Raw genomic sequence first — 21,133 nt, 5'->3', positions numbered from 1 at the left:
TATTTGACTGTCTACTCTATCTATGCCTCTCATAATTCTTTTAAAAAAAATCTAATATTTCATGCAACACACACAAAATGCTGCTGGAACGCAGAATCTATAGGAAGAAGCACAGTCGACGTTTTGGGCCAAGACCCTCGTGAAACGTCGACGGTGCTTCTTCCTATAGATGCTGCCTGGCCTGCTGCGTTCCACCAGCATTTTGTGTGTGTTGCTTGAATTTCCAGCATCAGATTTCCTCGTGTGTGCATTTTTTAATATTTCATGCAACCATGCATACTTTTGAGTAGTAAATGTTACACTGAAAAGCAATGTATGTCACCAGCATCTTGTAATCAAGAGATTCCATACACAAAGGTAAAATATCCAAAGATGCTTTGTAGGAATGTAATCAGATTAATGTAATACTGCAGAACAATAGAGCTGGTGACTATGATCGGCTGAAAGGATGAGAAGAGGATATTTTCGAGGACCGAGGGGATGAGGGCAAGAATTGTAGAGCCTGGGACCTGGGCAGCTGAAGACAGGCCTGTGGAGAGGTGAAGGAAATTAAGGACGTACAAAATCTTGGAGTTCTGTAATGGTGATGTAGGCTTGAACAAATTTGGGTGTGTTCTAATAGAAAATATGGGAAATATTCAGTATCTATGGAGAGTGAGAGAAAGGTTAATGTTTTGGGTCAAAGAACATTCATCAGGAATTGAAACAATTGTTTCTATCTCCAGAAGTGTTATCTGTTGTGTTTTGCAGAATTATCTGTTTTGTATTCAGCATTTTATCCTTGAAATGAGTGAGGGCGTTAGAAATGATATCAACTAGTACACCTAATTTTTTTTAAAAAGTAAGGTGTTGTATTGTATATTAATTTGTTTTGAAAATACAAGTTGCTGTGCTTCTCTGACATAAGTTGCTTTGTTGGCCTCATAACTTTGGTTGCAAATATGTTAATAATAAATACTTTGTCATTGTTTTTAGGCTGTTAATGACTCCTGTTATCAAAATGATGATTCTGTGCTGAAGTCATTGGTGGAGCTTGCAGACACCACACCAAAATATTTGCGTCCTCATCTTGAACCAACATTAACGTTGAGCCTCAAGGTAAGCCCTGTAAAGATTTCTCTTTATCCTAATTAAATGTATGCAGGTGAATGCGTGTATAAATGTATCCTCTTCAGGAGTGCAGTCGTTTGGATTTGGTGCTTGTGTATCAAACGTGCAGCTATTTGCAGCCTGTTTCCTTGTGTGCCTCTGGTTAGTATTCACAGATGAATATTCCTTAAGATGTCCTAATTGGAGCTTTGTATTTTGAAATTTTAGGGGACTTTTATTTTAGCATGACCCAGCACAGAATACTGCAGTAGAGTGACAGATCTGTTAAATTAATAGGTTATTAATTTGAAGCCCTTGACAGATGATCTTGAGGCACAAGTTCAGATATCTTAATAGAAGCTAATTAAAAAAATCTGGAACTATTTAGTTAGTTACTGTCTTTGACTGTGACCATAAAATTACCTGAATGCTTTTTTAAAAAAAAATCCATCTGTTCACTGCTGTCTGACAAGGATGACAAGATGTCACCTTTTTCATCTGGGCTGTCTGACTTGAGGTCCATGTAACGTTGCTGCCTCCTAAATGCTCCGTTTGAAATGGCCCTCCAGGAGAGTATCGATAGTCTGGAGTTTGACAAGCAATCACTTCCAGATTCAAAATATATATGCTTAATCAAAAACATCTGCTCAGTAAATCTTTTTTTCTTGAAAAAGTAATCCACCACCTTTAATGTGAGTTGTGTATTTATGTGTTGATATTTAGAACATAGTTGGCTGTAATGGAATAATTTTAACTCCAGCCACTGATTGTTATAAATTAGTAAAATGGTACCTAGCACGAGGAAGAAGGAAAGGTGTGTGATGATTGTTCCAGAATGCATATTTGCCATTGGGACTTAATTTAACTGTCCAATGATAGTTGTGCCTTAAAAAAACATAACTTTGTTTTGTGGTCTTTGTAAAAGGTTTGTTAATGGTGATGTGCCCTTTCTAACCTACAGCTCTGTGCAGACACTAATTTGCAAAATATGCAACGCCAGCTGGCATTAGAAGTCATCGTAACTTTGTCGGAAACTGCCTCTGCCATGTTAAGAAAGCATACCAATATTGTGTCACAAGCCAGTAAGTAATGGGTGGAATTTCATAATACTCATTTGATTGTCAAGCATTTTCAGGTTTGGGTTGAAGTGTATAGATCCTATAAAATTCTTGACGGTGATATGGCTCACTCTGCCTTTCGTAGGTGTTTACCTGCCACTTGTGCTCATGTTCCCAGTCACTTTTACCAACTGCTTTCATTAATCTTACGCAATCAAATGTTGAAGATTGAACCTATTTCTTCTCTAAATCTCTAAACCTGGTGAATTTGTTTTGCAGCTCTTTCAACAGAAATCTTGATTGCTATTCCTTCTTAATTTTGCTCACTTTTTTTAATCCTTTCTCTTGATCTGTCAATTACCAGCATTTTACTTTAAAATGCTTTCCAGCCCTTGACCCACCATAATCTTTCGTCTTCCCCACTTAAGCTTGTACGTGTCCCACTGCAGGAATGTGAACGTGGCTGGTCTGTGCCTGGCTTGACACTTGTGTGCTAAATCTACATATCTTTTATTCCCCGATGAGCCTGTGATTTCAACCTTGTGGCTGACCTGACGGCATCCTTCAAGAGGGTGAAGTCATGGAAAGCACCTGGCCCAGATGGGGTACCTGGCCAAGTATTAAAGACGTGCTGATCAAGTGGCTGGAATGTTCACTGATATATTTAACCACTCAGTTCAACAGTCTGAGATACCCACCACCTTAAACCAGGATTCAATTATACCGGTGCCCAAGGAGAACGTGGTAACCTGCCTCGGTGACCATCATCCGGTAGCACTTACATTCACTCTGGTGTTTCGAGAGGTTGGTAATGAAACATATCAACTCCTGCTTTAGAAGTGACTTGGATCTGCTCCACAACAGGTCCACAGCAGATGCCATCTCATTGGCTCTTCACTCAACGCTGGGACATCTGGACAGCAAAGTTGCATACATCAGGAAGCTTTTTATCAACTACAGCTCAGCATTCAATACTATCATCCCCTCAAGTAAAGACCTTGGTCTCAATACCTCCTTGTGTAATTGGATCCTCTATTTCCATACGTGCTGATCCCTATCAGTTCAGATTGGCAACACCTCTGCAATCTCCATCAGCACAGGTACACCACAAGGCCTTGTGCTTTGCCCCCAGATCCACTCCCTAAGCACAGCTGTAAATCCATATTTGTTTGCTGATGACACCACTGTCCTAGGCTGAATCAAAGGTGGTGATGAATCAGAATATAAGAGAGTGATTGAAAATCTGGCTGAGTGATGCCACAACAACAGCCCCTCTCAGGAAGACCAAGGAGCTGATTATTGGTGTCAAAAGGAGGAAACAGGATTTAAGTTCCTCGGTGTTATCATTACAGAGTATCCAGCTTGGGTCCCAAATATGAAGAAAGCACAGCAATGCCTCTGCTTTCTTAGAAGTTTGCAAAGATTTAGCATGACATGTAAAACTTTGATGAACTTGTATAGATGCATGGTGGAGAGTGTATTGAGTGGTTGCGTCGCGTCCTGGTATGGAAGCACCAAAACCCTTGAACAGATAATCCTACAAGTAGTAGTGGATACAGCCCAGCTCATCTGATGTAAAACCCTCCCAATCAATGAACACATCTACACAGAGTGTTGTACCAGGAAAGCAGCAATCCATCATCAGGGAACCCTATCAACCGAGTCATGCTCTCTTCTCACTGCTGCCATCAGGAAGATGGTACAGGAGCCTCAAGACTCTCATCACCAGGTTCAGGAGCAGCCATTACCCCTCAACCATTGGGCCTTTGAACCGGTGGGGGAACTTCACTCAACTTCACTTGCCCCATCACTGAACTGTTCCCTTGAGCTGTGAACTCACTTTCAAGGGCACTTTGTCTGATGCTGTCTGTTTATTTTTTAGTTTTTATTATTATTTCTTTTGTATTTGCGCAGTTTCTATTTTGCACATTGGTTGTTTGTCTCCCCTGTTGGGTGTGCTCCTTCATTGATTCTATTATGATTCTTGGATTTACTGAACACGCCTGCAAGAAAACAAATCTCATGGTTGTAAATGGTGACGTATATGTACTTAGAACTCTCAGCTGCTGCATTCTGCCTATATTGATGTATGGCTGCGAGTCATGGACCATCACAAATGCAATGGGGAAAAAAAGAATCAATGCCACAGTGATGTGGTTCCTCAGAAAAATGCTATACGTATCATACGGACAGGATAACCAATGAAGAAGTTCTACAGAGAATGAAAACAAAATGTACATTACTTAAAATCAGAAAACAGCAATCAAAGTTCCTTGGACACATCATGTGAAGAGAGACATTAGAACATTTAGTTACAACTGGAAAGCTGGAAGGAGAAAGAAGCAGAGACAGACAGAGAATGAAAATGATAGATTATTAACATCATGGTTAGAAATGGGGGGGGGCAACAACTACAGTTCGGAGGGTTAGGGACCTTGATGGATGGAGAGACACGATCACTCACGCCGAATGGCAAGGCACCTGAACTGATATGTACTGCGTTAATAAATTTACTTTGAGCTGTTTGGGTCAGTTTTTTTAAATGTATATGATATACCATGTTAGAGGAACTGCACATTTGTAAATTAAATAAGAGTAGGAGCTTGCTATGGGTTTGGGTAATATCTCTAGTTAATGCAAACCATAAAATAGCCTCAATGCAGTGGGGAAGGTACATCCTAATTTAAGAGTAAATGAGTGAATGTTCTGTTCCCATACAACTTCCATGTTTAAAGCCAGATCTTTTTGTCACCTAAACTTCTAGTCGCAGTAACTATTACCGGAAATTGGCAATCATTCTGAGCAAATTGAAAACAATGTAATGTTAGCAACAGTGAGTTATAATGCAGCTGGGTTTTTTAATAACCTATGGAAACTCCAAGTTCTCAATCAAAACATAGCAGGAGGGCTGGAAAGTTTCTCCAGATCATGCAGTGAGGGGAAGAAGGTTTTATATGATGCAAATGTGCATTAAATCAATTCTAATTACTCAAAGGTGTAGGGCTTCATTGATAAGTGTTAGTTGGTTATGTTTTCATGTTCTGGCTTGAATGTTATTGCCATCTTAAGAGTGGTTTATCTCATCATCAGGGGCGTAACCAACAAACCATATCTCTGTACATTCTAGAATTAGTAAATCTGCTTTTTTTTTGTTGTTTTGCACAACCAGTCAAGTCACTGTGCAAAGTCAAAATCAAAGTACTTCTCTTGAAATACTTGTTGACATTGTAGGAAAAAATGCTGAATGGGATGTGTTTGGGAAGAAAGTACTATTTACAGTAAACTATTCGTGTGCAATTTTGGACAGGCATGTGTGAATGATAAAAGCAATAAGCAGTTATGTATAATGATTCTAAAGTTATTTAGTCACCAGTGCTATTGTAAACAGCAATTTGCAGTTTTCAGTCTTTTTCACTCTAAAATATCTTGCTTCAGTTCCTCAGATGCTGGCAATGATGGTGGATTTAGAAAATGATGACAACTGGTCAAATTCAGATGAGCTTGAAGATGATGACTTTGATAGGTAATTCATGCATGATGACATTTTTTAATACAGCAAATATGTTAAGGGTGTGAATCCAACAAATCTGGGCCATCATATTGCCATGTAATAATTACAGCACGGAAACAGGCCATTTCGGCCCTTCTATTCCGTGCCGAACGCTTACTCTCACCTAGTCCCACCTACCTGCATTCAGCCCATATCCCTCCATTCCTTTCCTGTCCATATACCTATCCAATTTTTTTTTTAATGACAATATCGAATCTGCCTCTACTGCTTCTACTGGAAGCTCGTTCCACACAGCTACCACTCTCTGAGTAAAGAAGTTCCCCCTCATTTTACCCCTAAACTTTTGCCCCCTAAGTCTCAACTCATGTCCTCTTGTTTGAATCTCCCCTACTCTCACATCAACTCTATCTATCCCCCTCATAATTTTAAATACCTCTATCAAGTCCCCCCTCAACCTTCTACGCTCCAAAGAACAAAAACCTAACTTGTTCAACCTTTCTCTGTAACTTAGGTACTGAATCCCAGGTAACATTCTGGTAAATCTCCTCTGTACTCTTGTTGACATCTTTCCTATAATTTGGTGACCAGAACTGTACACAATACTCCAAATTTGGCCTCATCAATGCCTTGTTCAATTTTAACATTACATCCCAACTCCTATACTTAATGCTCTGATTTATAAAGGCCAGCATACCAAAAGCTTTCTTCACCACCCTATCCACATGAGATTCCAACTTCAGGGAACTATGCACCATTATTCCTAGATTACTCTGTTCTACTGCATTCCTCAATGCCTTATCATTTATCATGTATGTCCTATTTTGATTAGAACTACCAAAATGTAGCACCTCACACTTATCAGCATTTAACGCCATCTGCCATCTTTCAGCCCACTCTTCTAACTGGCCTAAATCTCTCTGCAAGCTTTGAAAACCTACATTATTCACAATGCCTCCTATCTTAGTATCATCTGTATACTTACTAATCCAATTTACCACCCCATCATCCAGATCATTAATGTATATGACAAACAACATTGGACCTAGTACAGATCCCTGAGGCACACCACTAGTCACCGGCCTCCAACCTGACAAACAGTTATTCACCACTGCTCTCTGGCATTTCCCTTCCAGCCATTGTTGAATCCATTTTACTACTTCAATATTAATACCTAACAATTAAACCTTCCTAACTAACTAATCATTCAGTACGTCTCATTTTTAATTTTGACACATCAACAGGGTCACAAAATCTGATTGGTTAATGCTTTACACTGGGCGGATATAATTGAAAAGTACTTGTGTGAGTGACTTTCATCCTGGCAACATCAGAACGTATTTGTCTGTGGAAGGAAAGAAGATTAATGACAACTTCACAATCTAACTTTTCTTTCTTTACCCTAACAATTTATGTAATTCACTGCAAGACTATTTCTTCTGATTTCTTTTGAATTAATTGCTAATGATCACATATGCTTGCACAGAGATTGCCAATAATCCTATTATTTCAATGGAAGATGGATGTTCCCTCTCCTTATGGGAACAAGATGGGCTTACTGCTGCAAAATCATTCCAACCCATGCATCTAGCCCACAGTGAGCCCCAATCACTCCAGAGCTGAGTGACTCAAAGTATGTGTACCATTTCCATCTGAAATGCAAAATGGATTAATTTTAACAGATCTTGCTGGACTGTACATACTGAAGATATTTCCTTGTGGGGAAACTTGGAGCTAGTGGTTGCATATGAGAAATGATATTGACAATTACAATTAGATCAGCTTTAACTGTAGTGAATGGAAGAGCAGCTGCAAGGAGCCAAGTGACCGTCTCTGGCTCCACTTTTGTTTTATCAAATGTGTTTTCCACCCCTCTGGCCTTTCATGGTCTAATGTGTTTGACTATACACCTTATGGTGCTTTACCACATTAGTGCAGGTTATTAATTAAGTAGAATTTTCCTTTTAAAATTGGAATAAAGCTGAAACTTTTTCCAATTCCAAAGTTCAGACATACAATCCCCAACATTTCAGAAGTTTGATTTGTTGAAAACTGTCCAGCGAACACTGAATACAGCACTGACTCACCACAGCTTGAGTCTTAGTCCTTGCTATGACTGACACCACACAGCCCCTGTGCTGTTACGGGCAGCATCACAGTCCACACCAAATGCAGCTGTTTCAGTTCCTCTGCCAACGAGCAACTTGCTGATACGGTAGATCTGCAAGACAGTCTTGCAATCATAAAAAAAAATACATTTTAAAAAGACAATAACACTTTTGGTTGACAGAACACACCGCCATCTTGCTGGAAGTTCTTCTATACTTGGGTTTGGGTTTAAAACAGTTATAGACATTATCCTTTAGACATAAGTTTTTAATATTCTGGCATAATTTAACATTTGAAAGCTTTGCCAGTAACTCAGTTCTCCTTGGAATCAAAAACTCCTTTTTCTCTGAATGTAGCAATGCTGTTGCTGGTGAGAGTGCCCTGGATAGGATTGCCTGTGGCCTTGGTGGTAAAGTAGTGCTCCCACTGATCAAAGAACATATCATGCAGATGTTACAAAACTGTGAGTATAATGCATTTAGTAATTTAGAAATCCATTCAAAGTGGGTAACTACGTTGATCAGATCTCATACCTGCATAAAGAATGTCTTAGTAAAATAAGCCATAACTGTGTCGTGTTTAACAAGACACTTATCCTTTGAAGTAGTAAGTGAAGTGAGTGGTTGGAGACCATGTTCTTTCAGTTATGGAAGATTGGTTTCAAAGCTGTTTTGTGTAATTGCCTGTTCGCCTTTTAGAGTTGACATCGAGAACGCTGGAGGTAAGAAAAGCAATACTGCTATTGTAAAGTACAACAGAAAATGCTTAAAACACTAAACAGCATCTGAGGAAAGAGAAAGGTGGTTAACCTTTCAGGCAATGACCTCTTTGTTAAGACTTGGAATCATTATGGCAAATGGTTTCAAAGCTGAAATTTTTAACTTTCTCCTTCCACAAGTGCTGCCTGACATGTTAAATGTTTCCAGCACTTCACTGTTCCATATTTCCAGCATCTTCAATTGTTTCTAATTTCCAGTTCTGCTCTAGTTTAAGAACATTTTGCTAATTTTTTTTGACGTTACCAAAGATGCAGGTTTAATGTAAATAACTGCTTATGCTAACAGGCACTAAATTCTAGGTGGCTCGCTTTTCATGGCAACCAATGTATCAGTTATTGATTTGCCTTCAGAATTGAGCAAATTAAATAATGTGTACTTTGACAGTTTATTTGCAACTGGCAAATTGTTCTCTCTGTAAATTGTATCATTTATGCCCCATATCAATTAGTATGAGTTGTTCTACTTAAGATTAGTTTAGATCCAAGGAATATTGCCATGTTGTGATACATTAATTTTTGTTAGAAGGTAGTTAGTCAACCCAGTATTTAGAACATAGAATAGTACAGCACATTACAGGTCCTTCGGCCCGCAATGTTGTGCCGACCCTCAAACCCTGGCTCCCATATAACCCCCCCACCTTAAATTCCTCCATATACCTGTCTAGTAGTCTCTTAAACTTCACTGGTATATCTGCCTCCACCACTGACTCAGGCAGTGCATTCCACGCACCAACCACTCTCTGGGAGTAAAAAATCTTCCTCTAATATCCCCCTTGAACTTCCCACCCCTTACCTTAAAACCATGTCTTCTTGTACTGAGCATTGGTGCCCTGGGGAAGAGGCGCTGGTTGTTCACTCTATCAACTCCTCTTAATATCTTGTATACTTCTATCATGTCTCCTCTCATCCTCCTCTCCAAAGAGTAAAGCCCTAGCTCCCTTAATCTCTGATCATAATCCATACTCTCTAAACCAGGCAGCATCCTGGTAAATCTCCTCTGTACCCTTTCCAATGCTACCACATCCTTCCTATACTGAGGCAACCAGAACTGGACGCAGTACTCAAGTGTGGCCTAACTTGAGTTTTATAGAGCTGCATCATTACATCGTGTCTCTTAAACTCTATCCCTCGACTTATGAAAGCTAACACCCCATAAGCTTTCTTAACTACCCTATCTACCTGTGAGGCAACTTTCAGGGATCTGTGGACATGTACCCCCAGATCCCTTTGCTCCTCCACACTACCAAGTATCCTGCCATTTACTTTGTACTCTGCCTTGGAGTTTGTCCTTCCAAAGTGTACCACCTCACACTTCTCCAGGTTGAATTCCACCTGCCACTTCTGCATCCTATCAATGTCTCTCTGCAATCTTTGACAATCCTCTACACTATCTACAACACCACCAACCTTTGTGTCGTCTGCAAACTTGCCAACCCACCCTTCTACCCCCACGTCCAGGTCGTTAATAAAAATCACAAAAAGTAGAGGTCCCAGAACAGATCCTTGTGGGACACCACTAGTCACAACCCTCCAATTTGAATGTACTCCCTCCACCACAACCCTCTGCCTTCTGCAGGCAAGCCAATTCTGAATCCACCTGGCCAAACTTCCCTGGATCCCATGCCTTCTGACTTTCTGAATAAGTGTTCTTTATTTCTAAGTTCTCTAATTATCAAGCATGGGTTGAATACATGCCGCAGAACATATTGCTCGACACAGGCAAACTCCCCACAAATGGGTGTAAATAATGTCTTCATACTGTCAGATGTTGAAGCAGATCTGAATATCAGTTCCTCCTTTTAAAATGTTCTCAATATACTGTGTGGAGAGCTTGTGGGGGAAACCCTGAGAAAGCTGGAAATGTATTTCAGAAATAATTTTAATATCACATTGCGCCACTGCTTTAGTGTGTTTGGCATTGCCAGCAGTTCTCTTTTGAAATATTTGCTTGTAAAATAGGGATTATGTAATGTAATTCAGTTGGTCAGAGCACATGGAATAAGGGGGAAATAATCTTAAACACAGATCCAGGCTTCTGAGATGGAAACTGGAGCACATTTCTAGTTGAGGGTGGTAGAAATTTGGAAATCTCATTCATTTGAACTTCAGTTTTTCTCAAAATTCAGTCTTTGATTTGGTATTGATTTTGACAGTTAAGGACAAGGGTAGACACTTGTGTCACGGAGAGGTAATGATCTCCTTGATTAGAAGAGCAGGGCACTTCATGGCCACTTCTTCTCTTAAGCTACTTCTGATACACATGGTCTTCAAAAAATCTTTGTTCTCAGCCTGAAGCAGCACACAAAGTCTTTGGAGGAACTTGACAGATCAGGTAGCATCTATGGACAAGTAACATTTTGGGTGAAGACTATTTGAGTCCTCATGAAGGCTCTCAATCTGAAATGTCAGCTGCCCTTTACCTCCATTTACGGTGACAGACTCTCTGGCTCAGTTTTTTTTAAATTGAATTGGTTTTGCCAAATGCCCAGTCAAAGAACAGCCAATGTCCTTAAAATGGATTGACCATCTGTTGGTTTCACAACAATAGACAGGTGCATTTCTTTTGCATTTCCTTCGCCTCGATATTTTTGTCCATACATCCCATTGTGCAAAATCAGTTAAGAGTTTCCTCCTGAAGCTTTTTCAAGGTCAGATACAAAGCTTAATTTTATGGCTACCTTTTAAATTGCTTTGCCCAATACTACAATCACAATTTCTTTTTTGCCCGATTGAATCTTGAGCATGTTATCTATCACTGAAGTTGTGTAAATGCACGTGGTCAACACAGATTGTTTCCCTACAGCTGACTGGAGGTACAGACACGCAGGACTGATGGCCTTGTCAGCAATCGGGGAAGGGTGTCATCAGCAAATGGAGGGGATCCTCAGTGAGATTGTGAACTTCGTCTTGTTATTCCTTCAAGATCCAGTAAGTGAAACCAAGTGCATAGGTGTGGGATGAATGTCCCGTTACTGTTCATTGTGTGTATGTAAAATTGGCTGAAACCTCCCTGGGCTCTGTCTAAAGAGGGAGTGTTCCTCATCAGAAACTACCCTTAACAGACATTTAGTTCAGGAGAGTGATGCACACATTTTAAAAATGCTGTGCAGGGATTGGTGGCTATAATTACAAGCAAATTAGTTAAAATTGTGGAGAGATACAAATCTCTCAAGTACAGTTGTATACTCCATCACCACTTTATTAGGTGCATTGTTACTAGTACGCCGCCAGAGAGTATGAATTCTTCATGCTGGAAGCACTCCTTGGAGATTCTGGTCCATGCTGACATGATAACGTGTAATTGCTGTGGATTTGTCGGCTGCACATTCATGCTGCAACTCCCCTGTTCCACTACATCCCAGAGGTGCTCTGTTGGAATGAGATCTGGTGACTGTGGAAGCTTTTGGAATACACTGAATTCATTGTTGTGTTCATGGAACCACCTTAAGATGATGTGTGCTTAATGACAAATTCTGACCCTACACGGCACAGCAGAAATAGAGATTTGTTGGAGCACATGATGCTCTTCCAAACATCGACTGTCTGGTTTTGTTGAGGCTATACCCACTGTAGCTTCGGTTTCTTGATCTTGACGAACCAGAGTAGAACCCAGTGTGGTCTTCTACTGCAGCCCATCCACTTTAAGGTTCAACTGGTGCATTCAGAGATGTTGTTCTGCACACCACTGTTGTAAAGCATGGTTATTTGAGTTGCAGTTGCCTTGCTGTCAGCTTATACCACTGTTGCCAATTTTCTCTTGGCCTCTCGTTAACCAGGCATCCTCAGAGAACTGCCACTCTCTAGGTCTTTTTGTCACACCATTATTTAAACTCTGTGTGAAAATCCCAGGAGATCAGTTTTTGAGATACTCAAACCACACCATTTTGTCTAACAATAATTCCACAGTCAGTCATTTGATCACATTTCTTCTCCAATCTAATGATTGGTCTGGCCATCAACTGAATCTCTTGACCATGTCTGCATGCTTTTATGCATTGAGTTACTACCACATGATTGCCAAGTTAGATATTTGCATTAATGAACAGGTGTATCTAATAAAGTGGCTACTGAGAGTGTGTGTGTGTGTGTGTGTGTGTATTTAAAATGTGTAATCTGTACAGATATTTGTTATATTTAGTTATAGAGTACAAATTCTAAAGTGGAGGATTTGAATAATATCCTTATAATTTAATTTTAGCACCCAAGGGTTAGGTATGCAGCATGTAATGCCATAGGTCAGATGGCCACAGATTTTGCACCAACGTTCCAGAGAAAGTTTCATGACAAGGTAAGCATCTTGAAGTCAATTATGAATAGTTGTCTTTTTAAAGCAGTATTAAGATACCATGTACTTTAACATCAGTTCATAAATGAAGGGGGTACAGAGGCAATGTCATATTGGGCTATCAGTGGGTGGTTTACTGAGCAATCTACTAATGGTCCATTGATTCAGTAACATGGGTTTGTATTCCCCCATGGAAGTTGTTCAATTTAAAATTGCATTATTAAATATGGAATAAAAAGATTAACATTAAGCTACTAGATTTTTGTAAAGATTGACCTGATTTGGTTGATGCATTCAACAGGGTATTCTGCCATCCGTAACCATTCTAGTTAAACTGTGTAGGCTCTAAACTACCATCTGAAGTGGTCTAACAACTCGAGCTGTTCAGGATGGACAATAGATGCTGCATTTACCAGCTGTTTTCACATTCCATACATAAATAAATAGCTAGTGCTAAAATGAGCTTGGGTCATATTTGAATAGCTTTGCCACTGTCCTACTTGGTTGTTTATCCTAAATTGCTAAATTTATAATTGGTCCCAATTCTGCCTGACCCAGCAATGTGTAGAAATTCACACAAAGGGCCCAGGACCAGCCTTGGTGTCAGTATTAATTTTTGTTTCCAACAGGTCATTTCAGCGCTTTTGCAAACAATGGAAGATCAGGCTAATCCACGAGTTCAAGCTCACGCTGCTGCAGCTCTCATTAACTTCACTGAGGATTGCCCCAAATCGCTGTTGCTCCCATACTTGGATAATCTCGTAAATCACCTGCATGTTATCATGGTGGCTAAGTTACAGGAGGTAACTTGCTTTCAGTTCCGCAGTATTTTTGTAGCTGCTGATTGAAATTCTCAATGCAATGACAACTGGTTGAATACTCGGGGGGGGGGGGGGGGGGAGAATAAGCTTGTCACTGAGATGGAGGTAAAGGGGGAGGCTAGTGGAATTTTGTGTTTTCCTGGCGATGTTTGCACTCGAGATTCACCTTCATGTTTATCAATGACAAACAAAAGTAAAAATCCATCTTAAGCCCCTAGCATTAAATTCATTATTTAGTCGCAGTTGCTTGTTGTGTCCAGCTTATGAGATTCAGGTTAGTTAATGTCAGTGGAACTGAATTTCAAAGCAGAGTGCGGTGTGCAGCCAGCACTGTACTGTGCCTTGTCCTGTGACTGCACAGGTTTCTACACCACAGAATTGTATAGCCATGGTCACAGAAGGCACTGGGTAGCTTAAATAGATGGGGCCAATGGAAAAAACTTAATCAAATTAGTTAATGTGTTAGGTATTACCTTCCAGAGAAATGATGTTTGAGTCATGGGCCATCTGGAGAACTGTTCAGTTTTCCTGGTGTACTTCAAGGAATCAGTTACTCCTTCAAGGGGTGCCTACAGATTGAGCCTACTATCCCAGGGTTTTGTAATGAGGGAACTCCAAGCTAAATGATGATTTACTTGCAAAGATTCAAGTCAGAAAGTGGAATACATAAAGAGAAAACCGTTTATAGGTAATGGTACAAGGGTTAAAATAAGCACCAAGCTACCAAGTGCAGAAACTTTATCCACACAAAAAAAATTGTTGATTCTAGAGACTATTGAAACGGCTGATTTGTGTATTTTTTTAAATTCTTGGTTGTCATAGGGGATGGTATTAGGAACTGGAATCAAAGTTGGTAGATGGAGTTAATTATCAACCATGTTCTAAATAAATGGCAAGAGGTTTCAGAGACAGAATGCTTTCCTAGAGGGATCAGCATAGAAGTAGTTTTATTCCTTTATTTACTGCTGTCTTCATGCTTCAAGATTTCATTAGACCCTTGTACTAATTGCTTTGTGCTCCCTATAGCTTATACAGAAAGGAACGAAGCTGGTGTTGGAGCAGGTCGTTACCTCCATTGCTTCTGTTGCTGACACTGCAGAGGAGAAATTTGTCCCATATTATGACCTGTTTATGCCATCACTGAAACACATCGTGGAAAATGGAGTGCAGAAGGAGCTCCGGCTATTGAGGGGAAAGACAATCGAGTGCATCAGCCTAATAGGCCTTGCTGTTGGTAAAGAGAAGGTAACAGATTTTGTTAAAATTTCAAAAGCTTTTCTGGTTTAATGGTGGCGTTCAATCCATTAACTCTTGTGTACTTTGCAGTTTATGCAAGACGCCTCAGATGTGATGCAGTTGCTTCTAAAAACCCAAACTGATTCCAGCGAATTGGAAGACGATGACCCACAGGTACATTTATTTGTGCAGCCCTCTGTGATTACAATAGGAGCTAATGCTTAAATCTTCTTTGACACAGCAAAACATTGAGGTTTTATTTTCAGTCTTAAGTTCTGATTTTGAAGGTTGTAAGATCAAGATATACTCTAGCACCGAGTTTAAAAGTACAGGTAATTCTGCTATAACATTATTGTTGGCACTAAGGAACACTACTTGCATTGGGCTGTATTGGTTATAACATAATCACAATCAGGATGAAAATGTTTTAAGTCTGTGCTGTGAAAACAACTACAGATTGTTGTGCTGTAACATGACTTTCTACAACATGCAGTTTCTTAGGAGTTATATAAAATAGTTACATTAAATAAAATAACAGAACTACCTGGATAGATTAGTTAGTGGAGTACTAAGAGAATCCTGCAATGTTGAAGGTACTATCTTTCAAGTAGAAGTCTGGTCTGCCCTGCAGAAGAGCCGTTGTCTTCGAAATATTTCTCTCAATTAACACTTTAAATCTAAAACACATTAATTACTTTGTCACTATTGCACTGCTCTGTGGGGTGCAGTGCACATTTTCTTCTACAGTAGCTACTCTCCAAAAGTGGCTGTGAAGTGCCATGGGATGCAATAAAATTCCTTGAACACTTGAACAAAACATAATAGGAGTGGGAGTTGGCCATCTGGCCCATTGAGCCTGCTCTGCCATTCAATAAGATCATGGCTGACCTGGCTGTAGACTCAGCTCCACCTGCCTGCCTTTTTTCTATTGCCCTTAGTTCCCCTACAATGCAAGAATCTAACTGTGTCTGGAATAGATTTAATGAGGTAGCCTGTACTGGGCAGAGAATTCCAAAGATTCACCACTCCTCTGGAAGTAGTTTCTCCTTGTGGGTACTGATGGTTTTCTTCCGTGGTTCTTTGGAAGTCAAGAATGACTTGACCGTCTGAAGAAGTGTGAAGTTACAATAGTGGAATGGTTGAACGGGGCCCAAGAATGTGCAGCACTGCCAGGAAAAGGATATGAAAGTGGTGATTGGTTCAGGAAAAAGTTGTGTCTGGTCATCTAGGCTTTCAGGCTCCTGTATCTTCTCCCAGGAAGAGACAGACGGACAATCTGATGGGGATTTGATGGGTTCTACATAAGTACAAGCTATTTCTTTCTGGGGCTCTTCACGGGAGCATAGTACACCTGAGATTTTGGGGTGTCTGGTCAGTGAAGCAGGTTTTGAAGAGCTTCTTAAAGAGGTTAGCAACTTTTGGGTTTTGTGGAAACTTTATGATATTAAGACCCCAGGTAGTTGGGCTCCTAATACCATACCCATTGAAAGCAATGAGATTCAAAATTATGGTGGGGCAAGAGAAGTCTGCAGTGCGGTTTGAAAAGGATGCTTTTTCAAAAAAGAGAGTTAAGCCCCACTGGGCTGAGAATGGACACCTTTGGAACAGAAAAGCGTGATGAATAGAAGAAATTTCTGAGTGGAATTTGTTTGAGCCACCACCTCAGAAGGCTGTCTGTCCCCATTGTACCTGTGCATTCAGTACCCTCTTTTATTTCTCACGGCCCTTAAAATATTTAGAAAGTTCTTGTTTGTTCTGCTTCCATTGCAATTCAGTCAGCCATCTGCACACTAAAGAGTACTGCCTCTTGTGACCTCTGACTTTTCCCTCACTGGATCTGTGTTCTCTGGATACCAAAATGCAAATCTCCCATCTCATTAGTGAAAAATATTTGCATTTACTTATCCTATCAGACCCTTAGAAGCAGGTTTATGTTCATGTAGAGTTCACTATTGGCCGTGTGGGTAAGATGTTTGGTTTGCTTGCTGGTGCCAGTAGAGAACGTAGTGCTATCTGTACCCTGTACCTCAAGTTTTGACAGCATACTGAGTCCTTTCATAAAGGTGTTTAGGAAATGGAATGATCCACATGATAAATATTCCACGGATTTACTAGAAGCTAATGTCCCTTGTACAGAAAGTCGAAAGAAGTTTTAAAACCAAAATTACTCTTAAGCCTATGATCAACTAATTGATGTGGCTTAATAACTAAACTAACATACGTTTATTTTTTGTAGTTACCAAACAACTTGATGATTTATGTAGAGATGTATCTGAATCGAGTTCATTATCACTGTCTCATATGATGTGAAATATGTTGTTCTGTGGCAGTAGTACATTGCAAAGCCAAAAATTACTCTAAATTGCAAGGTTACTAGTGCATAAGAACATGAATAATGTAGTGTTTGTGGACTGTTGAGAAATTTAATGGAAGAGGGGAAGAAGCTGTTTTGGACTCGTACCATAGAAAACCGATTTTCTGTTAAACCATTGCCATTAAAAATCCTACCTTTATTGTTTAATATATGTGTGTGATATGGAAGTGTTGACATGTCTGTATTAATGGTGAGGCACAAGAAGAGATTTGAAACTCAAGGTCTATATTTCTGCTTCCAGATTTCTTACATGATCTCTGCGTGGGCAAGAATGTGCAAGATCCTTGGAAAGGAGTTCCAGCAGTATCTTCCTGTTGTCATGGGACCATTGATGAAAACTGCTTCCATTAAGCCGGAAGTGGCCCTCCTGGACAGTAAGTATGAATGACACATCTCCCTGTTATCTTCCATCTAAATACAGGTTAGGACAGGGTTCCATTCTTGTGAAATGTTCAGAACCTGAATGGTTTTAGCACGTTGGAACTAAGACTGTGGACAAAGCCCCACCTGGCAGAAGATATTTGCAGCTCCAAAGCTATTGGCAAATTCATCCTGTTGGTCGCTCAAGCACTTGTACATACGTACAGGCTGTATGTAAACTGGAGAGGACCTGTAGATATTTTGTAGCTTTGTTCAAAGCAGGCCAGTATGATTTTAAAAATTTTTTGCTGCTCACAGAATCACTCTTTGAAATATTAAGATTCTCCAAGTTAAAACCTCCCAGGTCAGCCTATTTGTTTTGCTCCTGTTCCCTGTGGTTTCATCTGCCTCAGTGAGGTGGATCAGCATATTGGGGGGTGGATTAGTGGTTCATCTGGAATAACTACGCCAACTTTGCTTTATGGTGGAAACCTGTGTCTGTACATGTTCACTGAAATAAGGATTGTATTCTGTATTTAACTTCCACTTTTGTCACAGTCTGGTCCCTTACTAATCAAAATTCAAAGTAAATTTATTATCAAAGTACACGTATCGCCATATACAAATATGAAACTCATTTCCTTGCAGGCATACTCAATAAATGCATAATAGAATAACCATAATAGAATCAAAGAAAGACCACACCAACTTGGGCGTTCAACCAGTGTGCGAAAGGCAACAAACTGTGCAAATACAAAAATAAAGAAATAATAATAAACGAATATCAATTTAAAAGTAGTTGGTTTAAAGGGAAATGACATGCTGTAGATTGCAGTGAGAGAAATTCAGCAGGTATTGTACGTAACCAACAGAACGTTGCTGTGGTTCACCTGGGACATCTTGATCCCATGTACATATGTTACTTTTCTTCAGGAGCATACTTGAGACAATAGTCTTAAAGAAGGTTAAAGTCATGTACAAACTAGTCAGATGTAAGCTTTGGGTGCCAATGAGCAATGACAAAAAGTTGAAGGCTAAAAACTAGCTTTGTCATTGAAACAGTGTGTAATGTGTTTGCATCAATGACCAACACAGTCCAAAGATGTGCTAGGGGCAACCTGTAAGTGGAGCCATGCTTCTGGTACCAGCATAACATTGTAGGCTTCCTCAAATAAAATAGTGTGAGGCATTTTATATTTGGGGGAAAAAAATTGTAACTCATTTATTGTACAGGTGTCCATCCCCCTTTACAAAGGCAGAACGTTCCTATGAAACCTTTCTTAAGCCGAAATGGTGTAAAGTGAAGAACCATTAATTTATATGGGAAAAATTTTCATAAAAGCGAAAATCCTCTTTGTAATGCAAAAACAGGTTACTAATGTAGGTCTTTTGTAAAAGCGAAGTGGCGTAAAGTGAACATTTCTAAAGCGGGGGACACCTGTCCCTCAAAACTAATTGCATTAGCCTACAGCATGTCCACAACTTGCTAACTGTAGCCTGTACATCTTTGGAATGTGGGAGGAAACCCGCGCACGCACAAGGAGAAGGTACAGGCTCCTTGCAGCAGCAGGAGTTGAGGCATGGTTGCTGGTGCTGTAAAACGTTATGCCAACCACAATGCTGTGGGGCAATATAATTGGTGGAAGCATACATAATTCACAACCACCGATAATGAGTTGGGGTTCACTTTAAGAGGTTGATCTGATGTGATGATATAATTATGTAAAGGACTTTTACCACATTGTTCAGATTTTGAGGTACAACAAAATGAGTTGTTAGAGTTTATCTTAAATATAAAATGCCACACGTTATTTTATTAAAGTTGTCTACCTGGCTTAGCCCGCTTTGCCTGCTTTTGGCCCAAATCTTTATAAACCTTTCCTATGCTTGGTTCCTGTTCAAGTATTTTAAGACCATTAGGCATAGGAGCTGAATTAGGTCTCAAGTCTCAACCCCATTCTCCTGCCTTCTTTCTATAACTTTTGACACCCTTACTAATAAAATATATATCAACCTGCACTTTAAATGTACCGAATGACTTGGCCTCCACAACCATCTGTGACAAAGAAATTCACGGATTCACTGAAATTCCTCTTCATCTTTGTTCTGAAAGGACTCGCTTGTATTCTGAGGTTGTCGCCTCAACACTTCCACTTGGAAACATCCTCTCCATATCCACTCAGTCTTTCAGTATTTGGTAGGTTTCACTGAGGTACCACCACATGATACCCATATGTGATCTGACCAATGGCTTATAAAACCTCAGTATTGCATCCTTGCTTTTATATTCTAGTCTGCTTAAAGTGAATGCTGCCATTACCTTTGATTTCCTTACTACCAACTCGACCTGCAAGTTGACCTTTATGGAAGTCTGTACTAGGACTCCCAATTCTCTTTGCATTTCCAACAGCTGAATTCACTCCACGTTTAAGTGTTATAATTTAGTACTGACTCTGGCAGCTTGTTCAACATACCCATCAGATTCTCTTTAATTCTGCACTTTCACCTTAAATCAATGCTGTCTGGCTTTAGACATTTATACCCCTCATGATTATGTACATCCTTAATGTCACCCTTAGTTTTCTAATCTCCAAAGAAAAAATATTTGATAGCATTACAATATTTTTGTTGCACAAATACCCCAACATTTTGATGGCAAGGTGTTTTAAACTGAATTAACAATTGGAGACAAATTCGGGAAAGCAGTAGGTTTCAAAACAGACTAGACTAAATGTGGAGGCTGCTACACTGTTCACAGTTCAGTGATGCATAACAGAGGTTATTCAAGAGCACTTGTGAATCATTTCAGTTCTGGAATGAAGGTTACATCAGCTAAAGAAACCAATGGTTTCCTTGTCTTTGAAAACCAGTTAGGTTGGTTCCTTCTCATTGATCTCTGTTTTCAAATTTTAAAAATTATTAAAATTAAAACCAAGTGTACGGACTTGCATTGGAATTCTGTGTGGCAAATGGCTTTCCTTTGTATTGTTAACCTGTGGGCCCATCTGCCCCTTTCCTGGTGAATGTAAAAAGCCATTACAGCAGTGTATTGAAGATCACTGATGACCTAGAACTTATAATTGGTGGGAGATTTACCTATTGCTTTTCTACAGAAGTGCAGTGGATTCTAGTTAATTGGGACATAACGAGACCAATAAGTTTGAGCCCAATTAAGTGGCTGTCCCAATTAGCTGAAGTTACATAGAACTTAAAGGTTAAAGGTATGAAAAGGACAAACTGGGTAACAAAGTATGCATGTAAATGAAATACAGAACAAATTAGAACACAGCCAACACTTCTACAGTACTATAAAACTGTGTTGTTTCTAATATTTATTGACAGGAATTCATCTATTGTATACTGCTGCATTCTTTTGACCTTCAATGAACAAATTCAGTGCAGGCATCTAGTACAGATAATTGACTGCCTTCATACAATGCTTTGAACAGTTGTATCTTCCAAATCTTCATTTTCGTTGTAACATTCCAGTTTGTCAAATTCCTCATCGTTTCTGA

General features: G+C 39.7%; 1 protein-coding gene across 2 annotated transcripts in view; it reads left to right on the top strand.

Moving 5' to 3' along the window:
- The window catches only part of kpnb3 (karyopherin (importin) beta 3), a 66,398-nt gene that overhangs the window by 28,606 nt on the left and 16,659 nt on the right, over positions 1 to 21,133 (top strand). For both annotated transcript variants that reach the window (XM_073028422.1, XM_073028431.1), the window contains 10 exons: positions 976 to 1,098; positions 2,051 to 2,171; positions 5,583 to 5,670; positions 8,121 to 8,227; positions 11,346 to 11,470; positions 12,741 to 12,830; positions 13,457 to 13,630; positions 14,675 to 14,893; positions 14,975 to 15,058; positions 17,500 to 17,632. In XM_073028422.1, the coding sequence (XP_072884523.1) occupies positions 976 to 1,098; positions 2,051 to 2,171; positions 5,583 to 5,670; positions 8,121 to 8,227; positions 11,346 to 11,470; positions 12,741 to 12,830; positions 13,457 to 13,630; positions 14,675 to 14,893; positions 14,975 to 15,058; positions 17,500 to 17,632 (1,264 nt within the window). The remainder of the gene's footprint in view (positions 1 to 975; positions 1,099 to 2,050; positions 2,172 to 5,582; positions 5,671 to 8,120; positions 8,228 to 11,345; positions 11,471 to 12,740; positions 12,831 to 13,456; positions 13,631 to 14,674; positions 14,894 to 14,974; positions 15,059 to 17,499; positions 17,633 to 21,133) is intronic.

The sequence above is a fragment of the Hemitrygon akajei genome, chromosome 2 (assembly GCF_048418815.1).
Source record: "Hemitrygon akajei chromosome 2, sHemAka1.3, whole genome shotgun sequence".
Classification (NCBI taxonomy): Eukaryota; Metazoa; Chordata; class Chondrichthyes; order Myliobatiformes; family Dasyatidae; genus Hemitrygon; species Hemitrygon akajei.
Note: the sequence above shows the minus strand (reverse complement) of the source record. Positions and strands in the feature narration are given on the sequence as shown.